Here is a 25,614-nt window from a genome sequence, read left to right on the forward strand (position 1 = left end):
AAAGAAAATCTCTTTTCGGAGATAACAGAACAACGTTGGCTATTGGTGCTTAAAGAGTATTTTTTTAAATAAGAAACACCTTGAACTTTGAAATATGGTATTGCTGCAAAAACCTGCTCGCAATTATAAATATTTATATCTTATTTTTTAATTTACATCATAAGTTGTAATATTGTATAAAATCAAAACGATTGTTAAAAACAATCCTTTTTCGGACTGGATGAAGTTCTCTTGAATGCTCTTTTGTATGTATTACATCAATAACTGCCGATTGATAACATTGGCTAACGCCAATAATGTTAAAGGGATCGGTCATTGGTCATATTGACATAATAAAATCTGTTAATCACAGATTTTCATTGGCTTTTAGTTCTACAAAGTGTCTACAATCTTTTGAAAGATAAAATTTTAACTTGATATTTTCCATCTTTTTCAAAGCTTATTAAGTATTGACGGGTGAAATTGATATTAAATCTACTTTCTTCGTTCGTATTTGAGTACAAAAATTTAATTTGTGATTATTTGACAAAAAAAAAAATGTAATAAAATCTAAATCTAAACAATTGTTTTCTTGGCGATTTTTCCATTTACATCATTTATCTTATTGCATTCTTGAAAAATACAATTTTGAAAATTCATGTTAAAAAATTTTCAGCTTCACCTCCAGCATCATGAAATGACGTGAATTCAGCAATTTAAACCTGGTAGGTTTTCACGCTACTTGCTTTTTATGTTTTGTTCTTTGTCGTGTTTTTGAATGAAGTCAAAAAAAAAAAAAAAGAACTTGAAAAGTTTGTTGGAATAAAAATTTATGAAGTTATTTAAACTAAACAAAATGTTTGTTTGTTGTTTTTTTTTCTCGTAAAATTAAAGAAGTTGAAATTTCACTTAAATTATTGTTTTAAAAAATTTATAAAGTTGTCTCTAGATATCGGAAATCCAAGCAAACTTTTATTCAAATAATTAACAGTAATTAAAATAAAAATTTATTTTGTTTTTTGCTCTCTTTTACTTTATTTCTCTCTCTCTCTCTCTCTCTCTCTCTCTCTCTCTCTCTCTCTCTCTCTCTCTCTCTCTCTCTCTCTCTTAGTAAAGCATAAATGCTAGTAGCTAATTTTAACTTTGGAATATAAGAAATTTGATGGAAACTTCGAATTAACTAGTACTCCCCATACCCACCCACCTCCCTTCAACATGCAATAAATTGGGAAAAAGATCTGTGAAAACCGATAGTGTGTGTTAGACAAATAAAATAATTAAAAAACAAATTAATGAAATAGTAATTGTTTTATCAGCTGCAACGAGGAATATTTACTAATAACTGTTGGAAAAACAATTTAGATAAAGTAATAACAGTGTATTTTTTAGAGAACTGAATGGAAACTTTTACTGAATGGAAAATGTGACAAATTTCTAAAACTTTGCATGGCTTTTTTTCTGGTCCTCGATATTAGATAATTTAACGAATTTTTTTTGTCAAAAAGTTTAAATTTTTGTGATGGCAAATCAAATTAAAATGACGCGATTAGCAATAAGTGGTCTATAACTATTAACATTAATTATATTTTATCATTTTAATTTAATGATTAAGATAAGTTTAATAGTCTGGTTTATTTAACTATTAAAATGTTTTGAATACTACTGTAAATAGTAAAGAGGGAGGGGGCCATTTAGGAGGTATGTAAAGGAAAGGGTAAGTCCCCACAAATTTATGGAAGCTGCAAAAGATTCTCATTTTGATACGTCATAAAATAAGTTATAGATGTTTTGTAAGAATTTATAAGGAAAGTTTTTTGAAACACAAAACCTAAAATAGTTTTTTGAAATACAAAACCTAAAAAGTGAAGGGGCCTAAAATTATTCTGATCCTCTACACAATAAAAGTAAGCGTCCTTGACCTCTTGACTAAACCATGGTTTACAAAAATTATTTTAAAAAAATTTTCAAATTTTTTTTATAAATATAAGACATATTCTTTGCTTGGTATATTTATAGTTAAATGAACACTCTCTTAACAAAATCTTTTTTCTAAAACTTACACTACCGAAGTCTTAAGCATAAAACGAGGAAGTTCATGGAAAAAAACGATATGGTTTTAACGCTAAATGAAATTACTATTAACAAAGGCTTAAGCAATAGTTTACAAATGAAATTAAATCAATACATAGACCATTTAAAACCACCTATTTAGGAAACTTTGAAAAAAACACATGTAAACTGTCTTAACTCCTTCATGTAAGCTTTTGCCTTACGAATGTCGAAGTATTTCGAAGTTGAAGTTTCGAAGCTTACATTCCTGACTTTGAAATCAAAAGCTTCGTAGTTTATATACGCAAATTCGGAGTTCGAAAATTTCCGAAATCTTTTTCGAACCATTATCAAATATATATTTATATATTTTTTGAACTATAACAAACTTGTTTTTAGACCATTTTAAGACAATACAGTTTTAGTAAAGATTTAAAAAACGGGCAGGTTTATAAGGCAGTTCTAAGTTTCAAGTAAGTATGCATAGTTTTATGCATTTTGTAACTATATATTGTTACAGACAAATTAAAGAGGTACTAGTTAATTACAACAGATTTTAGGTTTCTCTTGTTTTTACGGACTTGAGTCGCAGATTGATTGTTCTCTCTTTTTTGACCTTTATAAAGGTCAAAAAAGGAAATGGAATCTATAGATTCCATTTCCATTTTCATAGCAGATCTTCCCCGATCTATCTTTCTAATATTGGTTTTGAGTTAAAGAATTTTGTAAACATTTTTGAGTTCTAAAGTTTTTTTTTATCATAATTGTCTATACTGCCTGCTGTTGAGAAAACCTTTTTACTTTAAGCAGAAGTTAAAGAATTGGCGAAGTATTTTCTTGCTACCTGGGAAATATGTTTTACCCGGATTTTCCACCACTTTAGAATGTAAGTATTTAAGAAATCAGAGGAAGTCCTTTGTATGGGTCTGACTCAATTTCAACTTTTTGATTTTGATACCATTAAGAGCAATTCTGCTCTTAATGGTATCTGTATTATGGCTAGAAATATTATCAAACCAAATGTCCACGTTTGACTTTAACAACTTTCAAACATAAAAACCCACCCCCCACATATACATTTGGTTAAAAATTTGTCCCAAATTATTTGGCTAAGGGGTTGCACAAAAAAGCTTAAGAGAAGTTAAATATGGACATTCATTTAAGGATGAGTATGCACCTAGAATATTTGACCAAAGTATGATAAATTTTATATTTGTTTTCTTTGACAGTTTTATTTAATGTCATTATGACAATTTGAACTTCTGTAAATCTTTGCTGGGAGATGCTGTTCTTGCTTAATGGCCTTGAAAATGTCATTGGCGTCAAAAGTTAAAATTTACATCAATCATTTCTAATCATCCCAGAAACCTAGAATTAGTAATATCTAGATCTGTTGGCTTTAGAGAATGGGATCAGCTTTTGGACCTTTTTTTTTTTTTTTAAACACTACTCAAGCTTTCATTACTGTTCTGTTTTTGACCGTAAAGGCATTTTTTCAGTAAATCTTAATGAGATGGATCTTAGAATCTTACTATATGAATTTTTGAATGGGTATTGGGAGTCTATTAACATTTTTATTTTTAACTCTAAAATAAGTTAATGTACATAAATTCTAGACGGGATAATTTTTGTAATATTCTTAAATAAACTGTTGCTTCAGGCGTTGATAATTAAACAAACTCAGCCCTTCCCATTTATAAGCTTAATTTAATCACTTCATATACAAATTTGACAAATGAAATGAAATTTTACAAATGAAAACACAAACTTTACTCCCATCATGATCTACAATGTTTGAAATATAAAAAACTCACTTTTTTAAAAATCTCAAAAAAAAAAAAAAAAACTAAAAAATATGTTTTGATAAATAGCTCTAAAAACTTTACATTAATTTTTTTTTTTTTTTTTTTTTTTTGCTACTTCACTTCGTTAAAACTTTAACTAAAATGTATTTTACGTTAATTTTTTTTTCAAAATTTCATTTTATTAAAACCTTAATTAAAATGTATTTTGGATAAACTTTTTTTACAACATTTCATTTTATTAAAACCTTAATTAAAATGTTTTTTGGATTAATTTTTTTTACAACATTTCATTTTATTAAAACCTTAGTTAAAATATATTTTACATTAATTTTTAAACTAACGTAAAATATATTTCAATTAAATTAATAAAGAATTTAACCAAAAATAAACTTTTATCCTAGATTCTGTTCTGGGTTTTGTTTTACATCTTTTTGCTCTAAGAAGCTTTTCTAATTTTTGACTGAGTTAAGATTTTCATCTTTTGCATCAAAAGTGCGCAGACCGTGGGTCGCAAGCCCCAAAGGGGTTGTGCGAAAATTATTTAGGGAACCAAAGTTCTAAGAAATTTAAATGAAAACAAACAAAATAATGTTTTAACAATAAAAATTTACAAAGTTAATATTTTAAAGGACAACTAAAAGTCTTTACATATTTTAAGTCAATAAACTCCCGTAATAATAAAGCAAAAGCCGTAATAAAGTATCGATCTTAGATTGGATTTAGAGAATGTCTGACGGCTTGCGATTTCCAGTATCCAATTGTAGAAGTTATTTATTTTTGGATCCATAAATTGGTTTAAATTTTTTTAAAAGTTTTTTTTTTTTTCATGTAGAAGTATTTATATGCAAATGCGTAAATAAAACAATTGTTCTTTTAAAAGTTAATAGTTTTCAAACCTTTAATAAAGCAGAAAACTATGCGCAATTCCAAGAGAATTTTACTTTAACTGCGTTGAAGAATAAAAAAAGATTCACTGTCTATCCATGATAGACAGATTCGTGCCAATGCAATAGATCATGCTTTCGATTCATATAAATTCTATCCTAAAATATTTGTTTGTAATAACAAAATACATTAAATTGTTTTTACTTGCTAAAATTTCGATCACCATAGATCTTGATATATCTTGTTTCTTCAATGAAACACGAATATTGCTTACTACAGCTGTTCTTGAAAGCGAGTAAAGGCAAAAAACTTTAACATTTACTCTTATTTACTTTATATTGAGTGCATAAAAAAATGGGATAAAATTTTTGTTTACAAACATTGGATACCAACTTGTTGATTTAGCTTTTAGAGGCTTAAGTATGTATCTCAGAGAGTTTGCCTAGATTACAATCGTGGCCATACGCCATATATTTTTTTGTTTACATTGAACAACAATCATGGCCACACATGCTTTGAGGGTCAAGAAACTGTTGCTAAATGGTTTCTAATACTTATCTTTATTTCCCGTTTACTTCTCGTTTTTTTTTTTTTAAATAGTTCTTGCTTTTTTAATTCAAGTGCGTAACTATTTATCTATGAAATGTCTGAAACAGTGAATGCACCATGGGCAGGACGTGCAATGCAGATGATGCCAGGTTTGATGCCTCGTCCGCAACATCATTGTGTTGGGAAAAAAAACGGAGTAGAAAATATTATATCTGACAAAAGCTCTTTGTTTGTATTCATTAAAGATTGTCAGGACTTTGAAATTAATATAAGTGGAAAGGTTGGAAAGGTTACTGTTGAAAACTGTAGAAACTTAATGGTGAGTATCTTTGACAATGTTGTTGGAGGAACTTTTGAAATGATCAGATGTGAAAATGTTTCATTGAAATTCGGTATTAATGCTGAGGTAAGTAATTTAACATAATTGTTTTATTGTTTTAGTAACGTATCAAAAGTGTTTTTGCACATAATTTTTAAAGGCTGTGTGGTATATTTAAATTTTGGTTGCACGCACTATGAACTTGGTTGAAGTGAAAATTCCAGAGAAGGCTTCAGATGACTCAACTTACAAGAAGATATGCTGATTTGAGAAGTTGATTTTCAGAAGAAAAAAAGTGGTATACAACTCTGTGAGTCATCCAATGTCTTGTTTGGCTAGTATTTCATTAAAACTCCCTGAAACACCATTTGTAGTAAAGTGCCCATGATGTGTTTTCCCAATCAAGAGTGTAAAATATTTGGGGTTTAAAAGAAGAAAATGCGGTAATATGTTAATGTCAAATCGCTACATTTACTATTGGGGGTCTAATTCTTATTGCTAGAATAAAAAGGCTAAATAGTAGAAATTTTAAATATAGTTTATAAAAAAATCTTTCACACTTTCAAAATTGATGCATTTTTTTTTTTTTTTTTTTTTTCATTTATTGTTGAGTTAACTAGCGTCAGTGAACATAGGCTTTAAAGTACAATTAAGCATTAGGTATCTGATATAACATTTTAAACAGCACATAAAAACCATTTGTTCAAATAAGCAAGGAAAATATTTATAATAATTTCAAATTGTAGCTATAAAAAATTACTTTCAAAATTTTAATTACTTTTGAAATTTTAATTACTTTTGTACCTAATTACCATTTATTTCTTATTTTTGTCAGTTTTTTTATAACTTCTGTTTTTTATGTCTCCTTTTTTGAATCTAAACAATGTTGTTTGTTTAATTTATTTGTTATCTTCAAATGAAATATTTTCAAAAAATATTTCATTTATACTTTTTGATTTTCTTAAAGATACCTGTTCTTCAAATTGATGAAAGTGCTAACATACGTATTTACATTTTATTAAAATCTCAACTTCAAAGTGTGTATCTAATGCGAACCAGAGTGGTGAAGTTATTTCTTGAAAATCAGATTGTTGAAGATGAACATGGGCTTACATTAGAGTATTCTATTGAAACTCCTGAAAATGAGTTCCATATTCAAAAAGTTGCACATTGGAGCTCAGCTCTTCCAAATGCAAACTTTGTTACAGAGTGTGTGGTCCGTGATGGTGTTTACCCAACAACTGCTGAAATGAAAAAAGCTGCAGAAGAAAAACGCCATTTAATGGAAATGAAAATGTCTGAAATATTGTCACAGGGTATTAAGATCACAAATCCAAACCAAAGCGGATCCAAGAGTGACTCATCCTTCAACGATAAAAATCTTGATTTACCAGACTAGGAGGAAAAGTTGAGACAACCTTTTTGTTGTTTTAAAACACTGCTTAAGTAATTCAAAAGCTTTCACATTGTTAACTTTTACCTTTACCATTTTTTAAAAAGTTTTTATAAAACCTTTTTTTTTTATATATATATTTATAAATTTTGAAAGGATTTTTTAAAAGACTTTTTTTTAAATTCCTGCTTTCAAACGTCACGTTTATGCAATTTAAGTTAAGTTACTTTTTTTTAGTCAGTTTTCTTACTTTTTTTATATAAATAATATCTAACAATGACACTAATTCAACTTTTTGTTTTTATATAAATAATATCTAACAATGACACTAATTCAACTTTTTGTTTTTTTGTTTAAGATTTTTTTCATTTTTCCATTTCCCTCTCTTATTTGTATAAGGCACATATTTGTTCATTTCCCCCTCTTTACTTTTTATTTATTAAAAGTTAAATGTTTTTAAGATACCTAGATAATTAAAACACTCAAGGTGACATAGAAAGTTATATATACATTTGCACTCAAGATGACAGAATGTTATGTATGCATTAGATTGTCTAGAGCCGATGCATTAAGGTTCTACGCAAAGCTGATCATTGTTTTATAAAATTACCTAAGAGTAATAATCTAGAAAGCAATATAAACTTTAAAGATTTTTTACATTTTTTAAAATATTGGCCATAAGTAGTATCTAATGAAAAGTAGTTGTGACTGTCTTATTACGTCCTTAATGATCTTGAATAAATTTTATAATCTTATTCAGTTCTAAATAAGTTAAGATCTAAAAAAGAAATGAAAGACGTTAGATGTTTAATTTATCTATAGTTAATAAGTCTTGTTAAGATTAAAGCTTGTGAATAAGTTTGTTAACATTTTTTGCTTCTATGCAATATTTTTTTTCTTCTATGCAATATTTTTTGAAAAAAAGTAAAAAAAAATTCAGTCTAAAATTAAAAAAAAAAAGAAAAATTTTGTTGAATGTTGTTTTTCTTTTTTTTTTTTTACTTGAATTTTAGGTTCAATAGTCTTCTATAAGAAAAATAGTTTCATTTATTTTTCTGTTTCTTGCTTATTACTTTTGATCCATCCAGTAAGCTGCAATACCATCAACATCTGCATTAAAAGAGGCATATGTTGATGGTGTATTCCGCCAATTTCGAGAATCATTAAATCAGGCAAAATCGAAAATTGAAATTGCGCTAAAAGATTTTCTGCGAGAACAAACTTGTATCTCAAACGTGTATTAAAAAAAAAAAGAAAAAACTAAACAAGCAATGTGTTCCGAAATTCATAAAATGTAAGAAATGCAGAAAAACAGTATATGAAAAAATGTTATATGAAAATTTAATAAGTGGTCACTGGCTCTGCGAAGAAAAAAGTTATCGGTGATGAATTTTCTTTGTGCAAAAAGAATGTAAATTGCAATTCTAATCGTTTTCACTGTTATTTTACATGGATTAAACAATGTTCTAATTTAACCTGATCCTATGTTAAAAATTTTTAAATTAAATTTTGATTATTATTTTTTTAACCTCAAGTTTTCAATAAAAAGAAAAACATACTATTGTACAGTCTTTTAATTTTCTTCATTTTATGGAAAGAAAAATTCCAAAATACTCAACAAAAAAATGTTATTGCATTTATTCTGAAGTGTGTGACCCGTTTAGCACGGTTTTACTCTACATTTTGTATAAATGATTGTTACTTACCTGAGATACACATCGTTGTCTAACTAAGCATGTCCTTGAACACAGTGCAATCAAATTTTTATGTCAAGATGTTTTTATACTTTCTTTAAGTTCTCTCGATTAATTTACCAACCTTGCTGTTCCTAAAACAGCCCCATAAAAAAAACTCACGAATTTTACAGATCTATTAAAAATTGGCAATTGAATTGGTTGATTTTAATATAGTTCTAACACAAATTGTATTTTCTGTTAATAATATATCAAAGTTATGTAAATTTAGAAAAATATTAAAGAAATTAAGAGAAACTGAATAATGCTTGACTATTTTATTAATGCCCTGTCATCTTAAGCAACTGGGAACATTTTTTGTATTTTTTTTAAACGTTTTTCTATAGATGATGCGATTTACTTCTGCTTTCATGTTGCGTTTTGTAATTTTAAATGTTTATCTTGTTCATGTAGCAAAATATGATGAACTTTTCAAAACGTTATTACTTGGTAACGGGGCTGCTCGAACTATTAGCAAAATTTCCGAAGAACCTTTTATTAGAAAAGCTTCTGATGCTGAGGTCCTAAATTTTTTAGAAATTATTAAATTCTGTATATCTGGGTCAAATTTGTCGTGGGGTAGCACACATGCATCCTATAAAGAAGAGAGATCTCAATGTAAAAGATCTCTAAAGTGTCTTTGTTGATGAAAAATTTGTCTTATCAAGGAAAAAACTATTAATAGTAATGTCAAACTCGCTACGTTTTCTGGCGTTCTTTCTACGTTTCCCTGTATGAAGTTAAGTGCTTCTATTTATTTTGTTATACTAATAATAAAATCTTTATACCAATCGTTCATTCCTCAAAAGACTGCCTAACTAGTATAGGGTCTGAAACAATAAAGCCGGCAAAGAGCTAAAAGCTATAGCAGAAATCAAAAAACATTGTAAACTATTTTCCATTTTTTTAATTTACATTAAGTTTTAAGATAGGAGGCCCGGATTTGATTTAAAAATTGAGATAAAGAACTCATTTAAAAAAACAATAATAAAACAGCGACTTCTTTTGAAAATTTACTTTTTTAAAGAATTTCAAAGAGAAAAAGATTATTTCACTTGGTCACTTTTCAACGGATCAATTTTATTTTAGAAACCATGGTTTGCTTTTAACTCTTTGAAAGCTTTGTCAGCTAAAGATTTGTCATGTTTTGATCTCTATTCATCGTTTTCTTGAGCTTCTGTGTTGAATTGATCTTCCTCGTTATTGTCGTCTGTTTTAATATGATGATCAAATAGTTCTTCATCATTTTCGAAATCTTCATTCTCTGAATCAGCCTCATCATCATCGATAGTTTCTTCATTATTTTCATCGTCAACCGCGGTTTCTTCGCTAAAATCATCAACGATTGGTTCTTCATTAGAATCATCATCAACAGCCGGCTCGTCATTATGATCAAATGAAGTTTCACTGTAATCATCCACATTGTTTTCATCCAAATTGTTATCAGGAAAATCTTCGCTATATTCATCAACGTAATCCGAAAGATACTCCGCATCTTCTTCAGAAACTACATTTTGATCTTTTGAAAACTCTTCATCTTGGTGAAATTTATCCTTCTCTTTTTCGTTAGTGTCAGATGTTTCAGGTAAAATTTTAGAGGTTTGCATCTCGAGGGTATCATTTACAACTTCAACCGAAACCTCGTCTGCATCTTTAACCTCTTCAGCATCTCTGACATTTTCTTTGGGTGTTTCCTGAATCGAATCTTTTAAATCTGCTTTTTCAACATTATCATCAAAGTTGATTGTGGATTGGTCCTTTTCAGTAGTTTTAACTGTATCTCCATCCAACTCTTCCTTCGTTTTAGTATCCTCTTCATTTTCATTGAGCTTTTTTCCGCTGATATTTGCTTCCGAGTCGTTAATGTCACTTAATTCGTCTTTATTCAACTCTGGTAATCCTTTTTTATCCTCTTCATTCAAGTTCAAATCTGCATCCGCATCCTTATTTAAACCTGTAATTTTGCTGCTGTTATCTTTATCCAAACTTTCAGGTGTGGTATCATTGACAGGTTTCAGAGAACCTTCATCTTGTTCTAAAATGTAATATTCAGTAAAAGACATTTGAATACCAGTTATAAAAATTGGAAATAATAAAAACGCGTTCAGCATTTAACAATAGATTTCGTCAATAAATTCAAGCTAAGTTTTATTATGGGATCTGATGACATTACTTAGCAACTTTTCAAAAGCTTAAAAAGGGGACGTATCGATATGCTTTTTCGCTTATTAACAAGAGAAAGTATTTTAAAATAAAGTGCATTGACTATCGAAGGAATATTACATCATGACTTACCTTTTACTGGAGCTGATAACAAAATGTTTACGTTTAAAATAAGGACTAACAATATTGAAACTTTCAACATTTTCGATAAAAAATGTGAAGCGAAACTTGTATGACAAGTTAGTTCTCTGTATCTAAACAACATTCCAAAATGGTTTATCAACTTTTTAAAAGCGTTTAAGTTTTATTACCCTTGCATTGTGGCAATTAATGAGATATTTTGTGTTTAGAATGCGTTCGAAAATGAGTTTCGTGGTTCATAAATTTATTTTTGGTTTGTCGAAATGAGAATACTTTATGTTTGATCAACAAGGAAGCAGTAACTTTATTATGCAACATGCTTATTTAGAGCAAACAAAAGTGCTTGCAATTATATTTACTCAGCTAAATTAACTTTCCAGTAACTAAATATTATAAAAAGTTGGTTTTGAGCATCACAATCCACGGAGAAGGGTACTACTGCCGGAGAATTAAAGCCGCACGTTTATATTTTTTAAACCTAAGGTAACACTTTCATAAAAATAATAATAGCGAGTTGGAGAATGCGGCTCTTGTATTCATTTGAACTAAACTGCGAAAAGATTAAAGATTAGTTGCATTATTTTAAAGGGATACCTGAAAAGTACCTTTCAGTATACTTATGCCCCCAAGAAAATACGATACACCAAAATAATTTTTAACTTTTTTGCTAGCGTTAATTAATTTATTTTTTCAGTTTCTCATCTTCAGCCGTCAATTAATTGTCAATTTTAAAATTTGAAACATCCATTAAAGTGTCAAATAAGGAAGTCGTCGGTGGTATTATTTACAAATATAAGACAGGCGTTTAAGAAAATGCGTGCGAAACCACCCGTACGCAGTCAAATACGATTCTAACAAAATGAACCTGGGGGTTTGCACAAATAAATAGAATGTTGGTGAAGATTTTTTGTTAAAATTAAATTTAGATGGATTTTTTCGTTTCAATTAAAAGAATAAGCTCATGGGAATTGATGGTCTTTCAGGATTTAGGAAAAACGTTTTGTTGCTTAAAAGTTTTCTTTTCTTCATTAAAAAAAAAAAAAACTTACTAGTAGTCAAATAAAATATAAGATGAAAGTAAAAATATGAGGGTAAAACAAATTCACTTGATTCCATTTTACAAAGGAGAGTTATAGTTTGCTAAAAGTACAATTCGTAGAGAAAGATTATTTCATCTTCTAAGTTGTCAAAGTTGTAATGCGATTAACTTCATTTCGATAAAATTACATTCCTATCTCTTATTGGATTTATAGAAAAATTTGTTAGAAAATTTCATCTAACTCTATACATAATTATTTGTACATATATGTGTGTTTGTACAATCTTATAACGCACACACGCGGGTTTTATGCATGTGTGTATACACACACATATATATGTATCTATGTATATGCATACGGACACATACATGTACATATAAGTATATATAAATGCATACATATACATACATACATACATACATACATACATACATACATACATACATACATACATACATACATACATACATACATACATACATACATACATACATACATACATATATATATATATATATATATATATATATATATATATATATATATATATATATATATATATATGCATATATATATATATGTATATATGCATATATATATATGCATATATAAGTATATGTATATATATGTGTATATATATAGAGAGTGTATGAATTTAAGTAAAAGCTAAAATCAGTCGAAAATACGTAAAAGCTGAAAAAATGATTTTGCGATGTTTAAATGAGGGCTATTCTAAAGAGAATAATTTATATACAATACTTATCATTTTAGAAATAAGAATGAAAGAAAATTTGTAAACAAAAACAATTTTAAAATAATAAATAAATAGAACATTTGATAATGTTTGTTGCGAAATACTCTATATGCTCAGTTGGAAATATTCCATATATATACATATATATATATACATATATATATGGTAAAGCTAAATAGCTATAAATTAAATTCAAATAATTATATAAACATTAGTACTAATAGTATAAAAGCAAAAGTTAGGTTTTCTCGTTAGAAAAATAAACTCTGATTGAGGACACGTTACAGACATCTCAGTCACTAATTGTCGAAGCCGAAAATATTTACGTCGGAAATTTTAAACGCGAATCACGATTAAGGTTTCAAAGAAAATTGAATCGCAAGAAGTTGCTGGATGTAAGCTGTACAATAAGTCCTCGAAATTTTATAACGACGTTCTACTCTTGCTAAAAAGTTATAAATAATGCTTTTATAAATACAAACGGGAGCTCTGCAGTCCTGATAATCTAGTGGCGCTTTTCCTGTGATCACAAAAATTTCAGAACGCTTTTCCACTTTTATAACTCTTTCTACTTTGTTTTCTTCATATAAATAATTATGGTAAAGATGCTTTTGCGACTTTTTCTTTTTTTTTAATGAGCGTAAAACATTTCCACGTATCTATTTCCTATAAACTTTTGTTTATCAAAATGATAAGAAGCGTGTTGAATTGGTTCTTGAGGAGTGAAGGTGATGTATGCCACTTCAGGTTTACCATACTGGTTTATTTGGTAGTGAATAGCCTCGTGGTTGAACTGAATTGAAATTATTTATACATTTACATACATGCATACATACATACATTTACAAACATACATACATTTACATACATTTTTATACATAAGACTAAAAAAACATACCAAATGACCATTAATCAAAGGTGGCAAAACCTGGTGGTTGTGTCCCAAATGAGGTGTTGTAACAAATCCGTTAGTAATTGGTGATAAAATCTGAGGAAATTGGCCGGTGTATATTGGAATTGGCGATATAGGTGTTAAAATACCTGCGGAGGTTATTGCAGGTGGTGCAATGATAGCTTGCGATGATGTAGTTTGGATGACAGGAGGTGGTGATGGTGTCGATGGATGATATGATGGTGCTGTTGGTGTGTGAAAAGGAGGTGTTTGTGGATGATACACAGGGACGTTTTTGTTTACATGATTCAGTTGTTGTGAAGCTAGTTGATTTGCGTGACTAGTAGCAAGCATCCATGTCATATCTTGAACAGAACATTGAAACACCTCGATATAACGCTCTCCCATGTGCTTTAAATGACGATCATTAGCGCAAAGATGCGCTTGGTCAGCTGTTTGAAGTTGAACAAAAGCTTCTCCTGAAGGGCGACCCTGGAAAATGGAAGGTGATAAATTATGTAATATCTTAAAGTTTAAGAAAAATTACTAAAACAAGTTGTTTGAACAGCATTATGGGAATATTCACAGGAAATATTCCCATAATGATGAGCACATTCCTTGTTAAAAAAAAATTTCTCTACCAGTACATTATACCACTAAACTAACCTAAAGTGTCTACGAGCTTAACCCCAAGTGTTACTTAATTACTAAAAAGCACTTTTTTTTTGTTTTGATAAAACATCAAGATAATACCAAAAACTAATATTTTTTTCAAAAGCAAAAAATGCCTAAAATTTAACAACTATGACAACAACTTCTATTTCATTTTCTCTCCTTCAAACTTTGTTCATTGGTTAAAAGATTTTTGATTTATGAACTTATTTCGAAATTTATAACAAATTATTGGAATTTTGCTTGAAGCACTAATTCAAGTTAACAAAGTAAAAAGTGAATTTTTTTTAATGAAAAAAGATTACACGAGTATTTAAAATCCTATCTGTTAACCGAATTTTTTTATTATTCTAAGTGTACTCAGAAAACTTCATGTTAAAATCTTTAGCCAATATAAAGATATCACGTAACAAAGCTTACCTTATTTAAAGAAAAATTTACAGGACCAAAAAGTGATTCTAGTTTTGTTGATAAGGCTTTGTTAAAGTTAAAAACTTTTGACAATTATTTTAAAAATGCAATTTTTAAATAGTTTTAATGTTAATAAACATTATAAGATGGTTATACCAAATGAAAGAAGATAAAACTTGTAGTTAAATGAGTTCTAAAGCAATTTTTTCACTTTTTGCCCCAAAATCAGTAATTTTTGAGTGTTGTTGTTCTAGTCGTAACATCTTAACAACGAATCTCTTTAACACTAAGGGGAGGGGGTTTCTAGTGCTTTTTTTTCTTCCGGATTTACCTGTAAATTAAAGATGATAAATTTACCTGTAAATTATAGATAATATGAACATTTCCAACAACGTTTTCTTTATAACTTCCAAGAAAGTTTAAAATATCTTTGTGCGAAGCTGAAAATGGTAAACCACGCATTCTCAAACACGACATATTCATTAATGCTTGAAGGCGTTGATTAATAAGCGCCCTATCATTCATGGCAGTTCCTGGGAACGGCAATTGACCGGGCACAGGCGCTACCAACTGGTAACCAATATTATACATTGTTAGAACCTAAAAAGGTACATTAAGTTGATAATTAAGGAAAGATTTTACATTTAAATATTTTAAATCATTTTAAACGTTTAACAAAACTCATCATCTTTTAATATATATATATATATATATATATATATATATATATATATATATATATATATATATATATATATATATATATATATATATATATATATATATATATATGTGTGTGTGTGTGTGTGTGTGTGTGTGTGCGTGTGTGCGTATGTGCGTATGTTTATGTGTGTGTATATATATATATATATATATATATATATATATATATATATATATATATATATATATATATATATATATATATATACTCACATATTATGCGACAATTCCATATGCTTTGAGTAAAAATATATAGCTTTTGAAAAGTACTCTACGCGCAAGAGCGATTTTCTAAAGAACGCGTTACATACAAACTACTTTTTTAAAAAAAAAAAGAAATGCTTATTTTTAAATGACAAAATAAAATTGATCCAAAGATTATTCGTTTGCAAAATGATAAAAGTGAAAACATTAAATATATTTAGAACAAATAATAACAGACAGATAGCATTTTATATTCCTATTGATCTCTTTTCTTCCTTTCGTTTTGAATAGAAAGATAATAGAAACTAGTTTTATCGATATTTTTCGCTGGAAACCATAAGTACGAGAAACTTAATCCTTCCAGTTAGCCACATATATATCCGTGAATAAAGTTTATGAATGATAAACAATGAGGCCAGCGTTAGGTAAGGTATTGAAACGAGTACTTCTTTGATAATATTCCCTTCGGACTGTTAATAAACGCACATCCTTCCTTACTTTTTATGAACAATCAAAGAATGCCCGGCAGCTTGTCATATGCAGTCAAAGGTGTTGTTTACACGCCGTATTTGTTGTAATTCATTGGAAACCAATGAAAAATTGTACCGAGGATATTATGCACTAACTACTTTGTGAAGTTCTTTCACCAAAATGCGGTTTAATTTGACTGTTTATTTTACAAAAATGTTTATAACAACATTAGTCCCCAGCCTTTTCACAACAAATAAAGCAAAAAGTATAGAATAGCTATTTTTAAAAAAATGTAATGCGAACATATTGACTAATATGAACTCTATATTGTAAATAAACAAGTTATATTCGCTTTTATAAAACAGACAAACCGTTGAAAAAAGCCATCGCCAAATAGCGAGAATACTGCTTCATAAAAGTAACCCACGCAAGAAGCAATCGTTTAAAAATGAACGCAAAAACGGCCTTGAAAAGTTTTACTCAGCTTTGTAATCTTGTTTGTAAGAACTGTTTTTTTATGAAAAAAAAGTTTTCTTAAATTCTTGGAAATTTTTCAGTACGCAAATGAGCCTTTTTCATCGTTATGGAACGAAAATAAATTATACATGAAGAAAAGTAATCTGAAGTACGTCTGGTTGCTATATTCAAAGTGCTTCAACACAATGTAATCTCCTTTATACAACAAAATATAAAAGAAGCGACGAGAAGAAGTGTAAATGTAACCATATCAAACTAATACTTTTTTAAATTTACACACTCAAAATTTTGACCACAGCTTTTTCAATAATCAAGGTGACCTTAACACATGAAAAAAACTAAGAAATTATCGTTTTCTTTTTCAATAAAAACGATTGTTTGCTTAGGAAATCAGCGTTATTGTGAAAAAATTGTATTGTTTGTAGAAAACTAACTCTTTCTTTTAAACGGAAAGAAATATCGCAGCTTAAATGAATAATTTAACCAATACAAACGATAAATTATTAAAATTCTATCAACCACCGCGGGGTGTTAAATTTAGCGTGCAGCTGAAAATCATTCAAGATGAAATAAAGACTTGTGTCTATATGCTCACCATTAGACGTAACACAAAAAAGAGAAAAAAGCAAAATGGGCATTGAAATACCGAAAACAATCGAAAATGATAAATTATTAAAGAATTGCGCAACAACATTTAGCATTTTAATCTTTATAGCTCAGGATACTTTTCAGGTTGATACATGAAATACATAATTAGCGAGTCGTGCGAAGTTACTTTTTCCACGATATAGATAAAATATTAAATGCGCTACACCTAACAAAATGACGCAATTTTTAGTTCACTTTGATAAAGTTGTTGCTGTTTGTAAAATTGGTTTCCGCATCTTAAAAACAATAACTTTAACTACGATACATCATTTAAAAGAGCTTAATTTTCAAGCTTCTAATACATTTGCCTAACTGAAAAAATTAAAATCTTTCAATTGAAAAAGTCAGAGTATAAAGATTATTGTTTTAAAATACGTAAAAAATGAATAAATAAAATATAAAACTAATTTTGCGAAATACAATAAGCCCTCATGCACGGAGAACTTATATATATATATATATATATATATATATATATATATATATATATATATATATATATATATATATATATATATATATATATATATATATATATATATAAGCTTGAGTAATTAAAAATAAAACTAAACTTTTTAGGTTTAAAAAACGAGCATAGTAAGAAAAGAAAAAAACAAAAACAGATAAAGTATACCTGTTGCAGCTCGGCTCTAGTGCTTCGAAAGAGTTCAACGTATCGTTTGCCGATATTTTCTCTGTGTTTTTTTAGAGCAAACTGACCTTCTGCTTCTGTTTCAAACAAAACAAATGCATCTCCAGTTGATGCTCCGTCAGGATAGGATATTAACATCACACCGTTTTCTCCTTGAAGAACTTTCGGCGAATCACCAAAAAAACTAACCTTTAGAGAATATATTTGCAGCATTTTATTTAGTATAAATGTGACTTTAGCAGACTAGAATCATGTATTTTTGAAAAACGACAATTCTGGTCTACTAAATATATATTGTCGGATCTGTTAAAAGTTGATTGTATACTAAAAAGTGCGATTAATTTTAAAGCTCTAGTGGTAATTATGATTAACGAGTTAAATATTTGTTAAATACGTCTTTGCGTATTGCAAATTTATTAGATGGCAATTCATAAAGATTGACTTAATATAAACTTTGAAACTTACCACGTCGTGCGCAGTTGCATCAAATGGTAATCCACGCATGCGTATTATAACTTCTCCGCCGTTGGTCAAAAAATCTGCAGCGGCATGCATTGCAGCCGCCGGACCTTTTAAAAATTTAACAATCATTAAGTGTCAACAAAAGTAAAAGTATCATAAATATTAGACACAAAAAGTTCATTCAAACGAAAAACAAATTTGCAAAAATGTTTTCGTTAAACATACCTTTAGCAATTTTCAAAAATTCTTGGGCTGTACCTTTATATACCTAACAGAAAAAGGAAGTTGAGTGTAAAACCTAATTTGCTGATATAATATGAAAGCGCCTCAAAATTTAAATAGAATAAATAAGGGCTTCAGATTTTTTTTAATGATTAAAAATAACAATATAGAAGGCAATTGATAGTGATATAATAAAACTCTTAACCTCAATATATCGACCGAGAAGATGGTGTTTGTGCCTTCTCAAAGCCATATCTCGATGTTCAGATGTTTCAAAACGTACGAGTGCTTCACCATTTCGACGCCCTTTTACGTTTAAACAAAGCGCAACACCACCCCTTAAAAAAGAATACAAAGGCTTTAGGGCCACAAGCATTAAAATAAACAAAAAAGAAGAAATGAGCAATCAATTTTAGCGACCTTACTTTGCTATATTGAGCCCCGTGAAAAATTCTGCAACATCAACATCTGACACCTGCCATGGTAAACCTCGGGCTCTAACAATTGTATCATCTTTAACGTAACCTGTTGGCATCCCATCATTCAATACAAGACTTATAGTTTCCAGTTTTAAAAATTTGTGACCTAAGAGAAAATTTATTTTTGCTTTTTGAATAATTTTCTAGTTTAAAAATCTTAATAGTATTTAATTTCAGTTCAATAAAAAATTTAACTAACTTTAAATGATTGAGTAATTTTGAGTAATTAAAAAAATTTTCAATAATATATTTTTTGTGTAATTATTTATTTCTATAGTATTTAAAAAAATTGAATTTTTTTAATACTGATTTAAATAATTATAAACAGATTTTAATAGAAACGTTGAAATTTTTAAACTAACCTTCCTTGAGAAGTTGTTGAGTAACTCTAGCACAGAACCTGCATTTTTCGTCTAGGGTTGAGAGCGCTCCTTTAAATTCAATGATCATATCTATGAGTGAAACACGAGTTTTGTAAACCTTGGCTATTTTGAATTTTATTAATTTTATTGCTCGTATTTTTTTATATTTTCTTATTAAGTAGATAACTATTGTAAATATTAAGTAGATAATATTGTAGATATTAAGTAGATAATTATTGTAAATACTAAGTAGAAAATTATTGTAAATACATTGTGATACCTTCGGAAATATCCGTAAGATTCCTGAATGTAACATTTTTTTCAGTAAAGGATCGATATTCTTTTCTGATGTCATAATATTTCAAAAAAATTTCCCCGAGTTTTATTTCTTGTTGTTGTGCTCTAGGTATTAGGCACTGGCGTAAATGAAAACTGTTTTCACAAACTAACCGAACAATACAATCATTTTCTGAAAGCTCTGAAATCACTTCTTCGAACTAAACAATGTAACAATTTAATAGAAATTGTTGTACCAATCAACGAAAAAAAAAATATTTAAGATATCATTCTATATCAAAAGTTTATGTTACCTGTTTAATGGCGTCTTTCAGAGTCAACTCGCTTTTATCTGTTTCAGTTCCCTTTTCTTTATTGTCGGTATCGTCGCAAACTACAAACTCTCCTTCACGAATAATCTATAAAACAAAAACTTTGTTATACCAAAAGGAAAACACTTAATTGTAACTTTTAAGATTCAGATACTACAAATCTGTATGGATATTAAGAAAACTACAAATCTGTTATGGATGTTAAGAAAATAAATTGTATAAGCTGACTGAGAAAATAAAGTGCACTCAACCATAAAAAATAAAGTGTAAAAGCTAATTGAGAATATATTTATTGGTATAATATGCAGACATTTTTTTCATTCCTAATTTGGATTTTGTTCTCTAATGTCATTTTCTTTACTTGGGTGAATGAGTTTATTCAGGAAAATAATTTTTTTTTACAAATTGCTTGATAAATCCTAAATGCCAAAAAACTGGTGAAATAATAAAATATCTCGAGTCTTAAAAAAAAAAAAATTTAATGATCGAAAGTTTTAAACAGGGGTTCTTAAATTGGTAAACTTTGTGACCTGATTAAAATCACATTATATATTTAATTTAAGGTTCATTTTATTCATTTAATCGCTGATAATTATTCATGACATAATTTCCTTGATTGATGTTTTTAACAGGATGTTCATTAGGTAGCAATTAGAAAGCAATAGAAACCATCAAAAATCGGATGTAATTATGTCCTTGAATTACATTATCTAGAATATATAAATATATATACTTGATTACATTCCAATTACCTTTTACGTAAAAAATACCGAAAGTTTAAAATACAAAGAAAACAATGTGCGTTTAAAAGAATTTTAAAGCAAAAAAAAGTGTACAAATTGGCGCTTTTTATTTAAACTAATTTTTAAACTAATATGGCTAAAACCATTTAAATGAATTATATTTTAGGTTCTTTTCAAGAGGATAAAAAGTTTTACTGAAATGTTTTAAGTATTCTTTCTAACATTTTTCCTTTTCTTGACAATGTTAATCAATCGAGTAAAACTGAAATTCACAAACAAATATTTTTTATGCTAATTTCAATGAAACAAAAAATAAAAAGAATAAAAATTTGATAAAAAAAAAAAAGACAAAGATTTATTCTAATGAGATTAGTTATTTAAGATAAAAAGTTGCCTTCATATACCTTATTTTCTACAACTTCAATGGCGATCCATTGAATATTTGTAATCGGTGTTTCATCAACGCCTAGCAAATCCTCGTTTTCTCCAGACACTCTTGCAAACCATATTACTAAAACATCTGGCTGAACAAGATTTTGCTTCTCGATGATCAACATTTTGTTTGAAGTTATTTTATCTATACTTATATTACTAATAGTCGGTTCCACGAATTTAGAGTGAACTTTTCGAACTTTATTTTCCGAACTTTATTTCAACAAAACAACAAATGTTTTACTAATTTTACCTCGCTCTGTATTCTCATTTATTATGCTCTGTTGACTTTATTATGTAATTATAAGTCGTGTAATTAGATCTAACTACCTATAAAACAGAAAAAACTGACAATATTGGTCCCAAGTTCACTTGTTAAACCATCATAATCCATGCAAATTGTAATAAATAATTATTGTCGGTGTTCCGCAATATTACTTAACGTTTGAAAAAATGTGAAAAAATTTTTCTCTCTGAAACTAATTTTAGTTCGGACAAACATTTAGCGTTGATACATAATTGCATTATAGTTGTAGATTAAATATATATATATATACATCGTATATAGTTATTGTTTAAAGAAAACACAAAATACATCGCAATAAAACAAAGCACTATTATCTTAAATAATTTCAATAAAAAAGAAATTTCAAACGCATTTCAAGTTGCGAATAAAACAGAAATGATAAACGCGGGTATCATGGAGACTCTTTTTTTAAATGTGAGTTATCAACTTGGATTTTATGCGCAACAGAATAACTCGTTGAATTATGGAATTATAAAGTATTACCGTATATTTGCGTCATAAAATAGACTTACATTACCGAAACGTAAATGGAACTGTAAAAAAAAAAAAAAAAAAAAAAAAAAGTTTATTAAAAATACGCACAAACGACCAACTTCAGAGTTTTTCTCAACCCTTTTTGTAATTTCATGCGTCTTACTAAAATTCCGGCAGTGAACTTAAAATTACACAATAACACGCGGTCAACGTGTCTCAATGTTATGAATTGCTTTTTTTTTGTACCTTAACTTGCAATTCAATATGTATTCATTAATACCAAATATGACCTGGGAATAGGTCATTCTAGCAAAATTTTGCAAGTATATCAAATAGTGACAATAAAAATAGTGATTTTTTTAAATTTTTTATTGTTTCTATATTTATATATGTATATATTTATATATACATTTTGAAGATGTTTTAAGAAATTACATTAAAAAAGAAAGAAAGAAAGAAAGAAAAAAAAATTACGATCAATATGATAATTTCATACATTCAATATTTCGATGCCAGACTTTCTATGAAATATCAGTTGTGACCAAAATATACAATTACGAAAATAACATTATAATAATAACAATATTATAATCAATAAAAACCAATACCAATAAAATGAAACAAACAAATGACAGCGGCATAGTAAAATCTGCGTGCTTTCAAGGATTTTGAAAAAAAAAAAAAAGGATTACGTTTTAAACGACCACACTTTAAGTTCGCATTGACGATGGGTTTATGATAACGAAAGATTTTGATCTCTTTGAATAAAATGTGTAGTATAAAATTTTTAACGCGAAGGATAAATATATTGATAAAGTATCATTTCAAGTTCTATCTTAAGCAGATTTATTGCCAAACACAAGTGCAATAGTTGCAAATACAAACAGAAAAAGAAGTTAATGTGTGTTGTAAAAGCCCAGAAGCTTATGACTTTAATGTTCGCGTTTTAGTCAACCAAACAAAAGCCAATGATGACATACTGTACCATATAACCAGTCTGTCTACGACGACCACACTGAGACATTATTGAATGAGACATCGATGAGAAGAAATTACATTATGTAAACGATAAGGGGCGGGTGATATTTTGCATAATGTAATTTATATATACATTAAAGACAATACATTAGTTATGAATAAACTTATAATAAAAAAAAATAATCACGATTCTGAACAAAAACAAACGAGTTTAAAAAACGAGGAAATAAAGTATTTTAAGTCTAGGATTATTATCAATTTTAATATTCTAATACCTAATATGTTGAACTACAAACTTTTAAATACCTTTGTTCTTTTTTAGTTTTAAAAACCCCAGTTTAAGTATAACCGTGTCCAATATCGACGGATACAAACCTTTTTTTTTTTAGCCAAAAATTAAATCATATCAACAAAGGTTAAGGAAGAGAGCTAACACCATTTTAATAACTTTTTATTTGTCAACAATTGTTTTTTGCTTTTTTTAAAGTAAATGGTAAAAGAGTCAACAAACCACGATTTTATTTGCAACAGCTGATTAAATAGGGTATGTTGAAACTTTAGTAAAACCTCAGACTGAAAAAAGAAATTCTCCTCCAACTAGTAATGGTTGTTATAACGATAGGTTTACTTTATATGGATAGAATCCGAGAGCTATACGAGAGTTATAACTTGTTTGGGAATAGCAAAAGCGGAAATAGTTAGCTAAAAAAACTTAGAATATTAGAGGAAAGTACAAAAATGGATAAAATCAAAACATTTTTAAATATCCAGTAGCTAGAGCATAAAAAATGTTTTAAATTGTATGTTATATCTAGAGAGAGACTTTTTTAAAAAATTTCTTTGCTATTTGATTGATAAATTAAAGAGCAAAGAAATTAAATGAAATAAAAACCTTTTTAAAGACTATTTCAAATATCGACAACCATTTTTTAAATCTTAAGTTAATTTAAATCTAAATTTATCACCGATACAAAAAAAAAAAAAAAAAAAAAAAAAAAAAAAAACCTTTTCAGCCGAATGAACCTGTTATAAAAGTTAGTGGCAAAAACTCAACTAATCTAAAAGCACCTTGCACCTAGTCACGACGCTAAAACAAATTCTCAATAGAAATAAGAACCTCTGAACAAATATCTTAGAAGGGCAAGAAATAATGAAAAATTGAGTTTAAACAGCTGCATTTAGGGGTTTTAAAGGTTTTTTCTTATATTTATATATTCTCTTATGTTCATACATTTTCTTATATTTAAATATCTTCTCATATTTATTAGAAATATGTTTATTCGGCTCATTTATTGATTACAGCATTGACATTTTACCTATCAAAACTATGAAGGTTTAATGTCACGAGTGTTTTTTACACGAGTGTCAAGAATTTTAATCTTAAAATTTTGCTTAATTCATTTTGTTTTACTGTCTTTCATTTTCTTCATACGGACGTATAAGTAATGGCTGTTTAACAGGTATTGTTTTAGACAAAATGTCGACCACTTCTCATTATGCTCTTGAAACAAAACTTTCTTAATACTAAAGAAAATTAAAATCTTCTTGGAAGAAATTTTTATGAAAGTTAGTAAAAATGTAAATTTTTTTATTACCTAGACAATATTTAAATTTTAAAAACAACAAGAAAGATAATTATAGTTACATTAACTTTTAATACGCCCGGAGCTGCAAATAAGATAATTGCTGTTTGGCCTGTAATCGCTGTTTGTTTATGTTCGACATTAAAATTTCTAGCGTACTTATTGTACATAAACAAGGTTATGTTCTTTAGCCTGGTCTCCTTTCGGTCGGTCTAAGAAACATCTAACGTTAATTGTATACTCTTAGTAAGAGTTCATGAATAAGTGAATTATATGTGTAATCCTAAAAAAATGTTTTTTAAAAAAATGTGAATTATCCTTTAAATTTTTGAAGTTTTAGAAATGATTATTTTTATTACAGCTGATAAAAAAGTTTAGTTTTTCTTTGTATTGTGTCAAAGTTTGGCTTTTTCACCGATGTGGTGCAAATAATTGAATTTATTCAATAAAAAAACAGGCTAGTTAAATAATAAACAGCAATAAATTTGGATCAATAATCTATTTGAAAATACCGTATTTCAGTTTAAAGTACTGATTATGATTCTTTTATATAATCTTATAAAAAAAAAAAAAAAAATAGAGACTCAGCAAAATACATTACTTACATAACAAGTATATTACGCATCTCGGTATATAAATGTCGTTTTTAGATAAAAATAACAATAATAAAAAAAAGGAGGTTTAATCTAATGATGATTTTAATCTTTAGTAAATATGTGTCACTTGGTGATCGGTTGAAGGACGTGGGGGGATCCTCAACAAAATTGATGATAAGTTTTTTTACTTCAGATTTAGGATCAAGAAAACCTTCCTTATCAAAAATTACGTTGTCTGATATTAAGTGAATTGATCTCCTTTTGAGCTCCTTTGACATTATTAACATGTTGTCGAATATATTTTTGTTTAAATTACAAACGGAAAAGGAAATGAATTAACTATCCAAGACAACGTGCGATAAAATCGACAGAATCTTTATTATCGTCTTTTCCTCACCAAAAATTGGT

At 28.1% G+C, this 25,614-nt stretch overlaps 3 protein-coding genes across 4 annotated transcripts; 1 reads left to right on the top strand and 2 right to left on the bottom strand.

Moving 5' to 3' along the window:
• The first annotated feature begins 5,246 nt into the window (after nucleotides 1-5,246).
• Nucleotides 5,247-7,244, top strand: LOC145194391 (uncharacterized). Its single transcript, XM_090069801.1, has 2 exons — nucleotides 5,247-5,673; nucleotides 6,554-7,244. Exons 1-2 carry the CDS (start codon nucleotides 5,362-5,364, stop codon nucleotides 6,983-6,985), a joined length of 744 nt encoding a protein of 247 aa, XP_089925927.1. The 5' UTR covers nucleotides 5,247-5,361; the 3' UTR covers nucleotides 6,986-7,244.
• Nucleotides 7,245-9,431: 2,187 nt separating this feature from the next.
• Nucleotides 9,432-11,310, bottom strand: LOC145194485 (uncharacterized). The gene is made up of 2 exons (XM_080072145.2): nucleotides 11,008-11,310; nucleotides 9,432-10,747 (listed from the first exon to the last, which is right to left on the bottom strand). The coding sequence occupies exons 1-2, from the start codon at nucleotides 11,138-11,140 to the stop codon at nucleotides 9,867-9,869; spliced, it is 1,014 nt and encodes a 337-aa protein (XP_079928271.2). The 5' UTR covers nucleotides 11,141-11,310; the 3' UTR covers nucleotides 9,432-9,866.
• Nucleotides 11,311-13,428: 2,118 nt separating this feature from the next.
• LOC145194069 (epithelial splicing regulatory protein 1-like) lies at nucleotides 13,429-24,076 on the bottom strand. Of its 2 annotated transcripts, none has more exons than XM_090068397.1 (13): nucleotides 24,033-24,076; nucleotides 21,241-21,598; nucleotides 20,076-20,180; nucleotides 19,766-19,982; nucleotides 19,486-19,575; nucleotides 19,070-19,229; nucleotides 18,850-18,982; nucleotides 18,648-18,690; nucleotides 18,426-18,529; nucleotides 17,943-18,149; nucleotides 15,143-15,385; nucleotides 13,709-14,194; nucleotides 13,429-13,603 (listed from the first exon to the last, which is right to left on the bottom strand). In XM_090068397.1, exons 2-13 carry the CDS (start codon nucleotides 21,391-21,393, stop codon nucleotides 13,442-13,444), a joined length of 2,103 nt encoding a protein of 700 aa, XP_089924523.1. In that variant the 5' UTR covers nucleotides 21,394-21,598; nucleotides 24,033-24,076; the 3' UTR covers nucleotides 13,429-13,441. The 2 variants fall into 2 exon arrangements, with proteins under 2 accessions (XP_089924523.1, XP_089924524.1); XM_090068398.1 differs by lacking the exon at nucleotides 24,033-24,076 and adding an exon at nucleotides 22,546-22,682.
• Nucleotides 24,077-25,614: the final 1,538 nt, after the last annotated feature.

Source organism: Hydra viridissima, unplaced genomic scaffold (genome assembly GCF_058129835.1).
Source record: "Hydra viridissima isolate aposymbiotic clone 2 unplaced genomic scaffold, HvirCarnegie_v1 scaffold_12, whole genome shotgun sequence".
Lineage (NCBI taxonomy): Eukaryota > Metazoa > Cnidaria > Hydrozoa > Anthoathecata > Hydridae > Hydra > Hydra viridissima.

Coding starts and splice junctions, on each gene's coding strand:
- LOC145194391 (XM_090069801.1), top strand. CDS start 5,362: ATGTCTGAAACAGTGAATGCACCATGGGCAGGACGTGCAATGCAGATG. Junction 5,674..6,553: donor AATTCGGTATTAATGCTGAG/GTAAGTAATTTA, acceptor ATTTTCTTAAAG/ATACCTGTTCTTCAAATTGA.
- LOC145194485 (XM_080072145.2), bottom strand. CDS start 11,140: ATGTTGTTTAGATACAGAGAACTAACTTGTCATACAAGTTTCGCTTCA. Junction 10,748..11,007: donor GTTATCAGCTCCAGTAAAAG/GTAAGTCATGAT, acceptor ATTACATTTTAG/AACAAGATGAAGGTTCTCTG.
- LOC145194069 (XM_090068397.1), bottom strand. CDS start 21,393: ATGTTGATCATCGAGAAGCAAAATCTTGTTCAGCCAGATGTTTTAGTA. Junction 19,230..19,485: donor TCAACAACTTCTCAAGGAAG/GTTAGTTTAAAA, acceptor ATTTTCTCTTAG/GTCACAAATTTTTAAAACTG. Junction 18,983..19,069: donor ACGGGGCTCAATATAGCAAA/GTAAGGTCGCTA, acceptor TTCTTTTTTAAG/GGGTGGTGTTGCGCTTTGTT.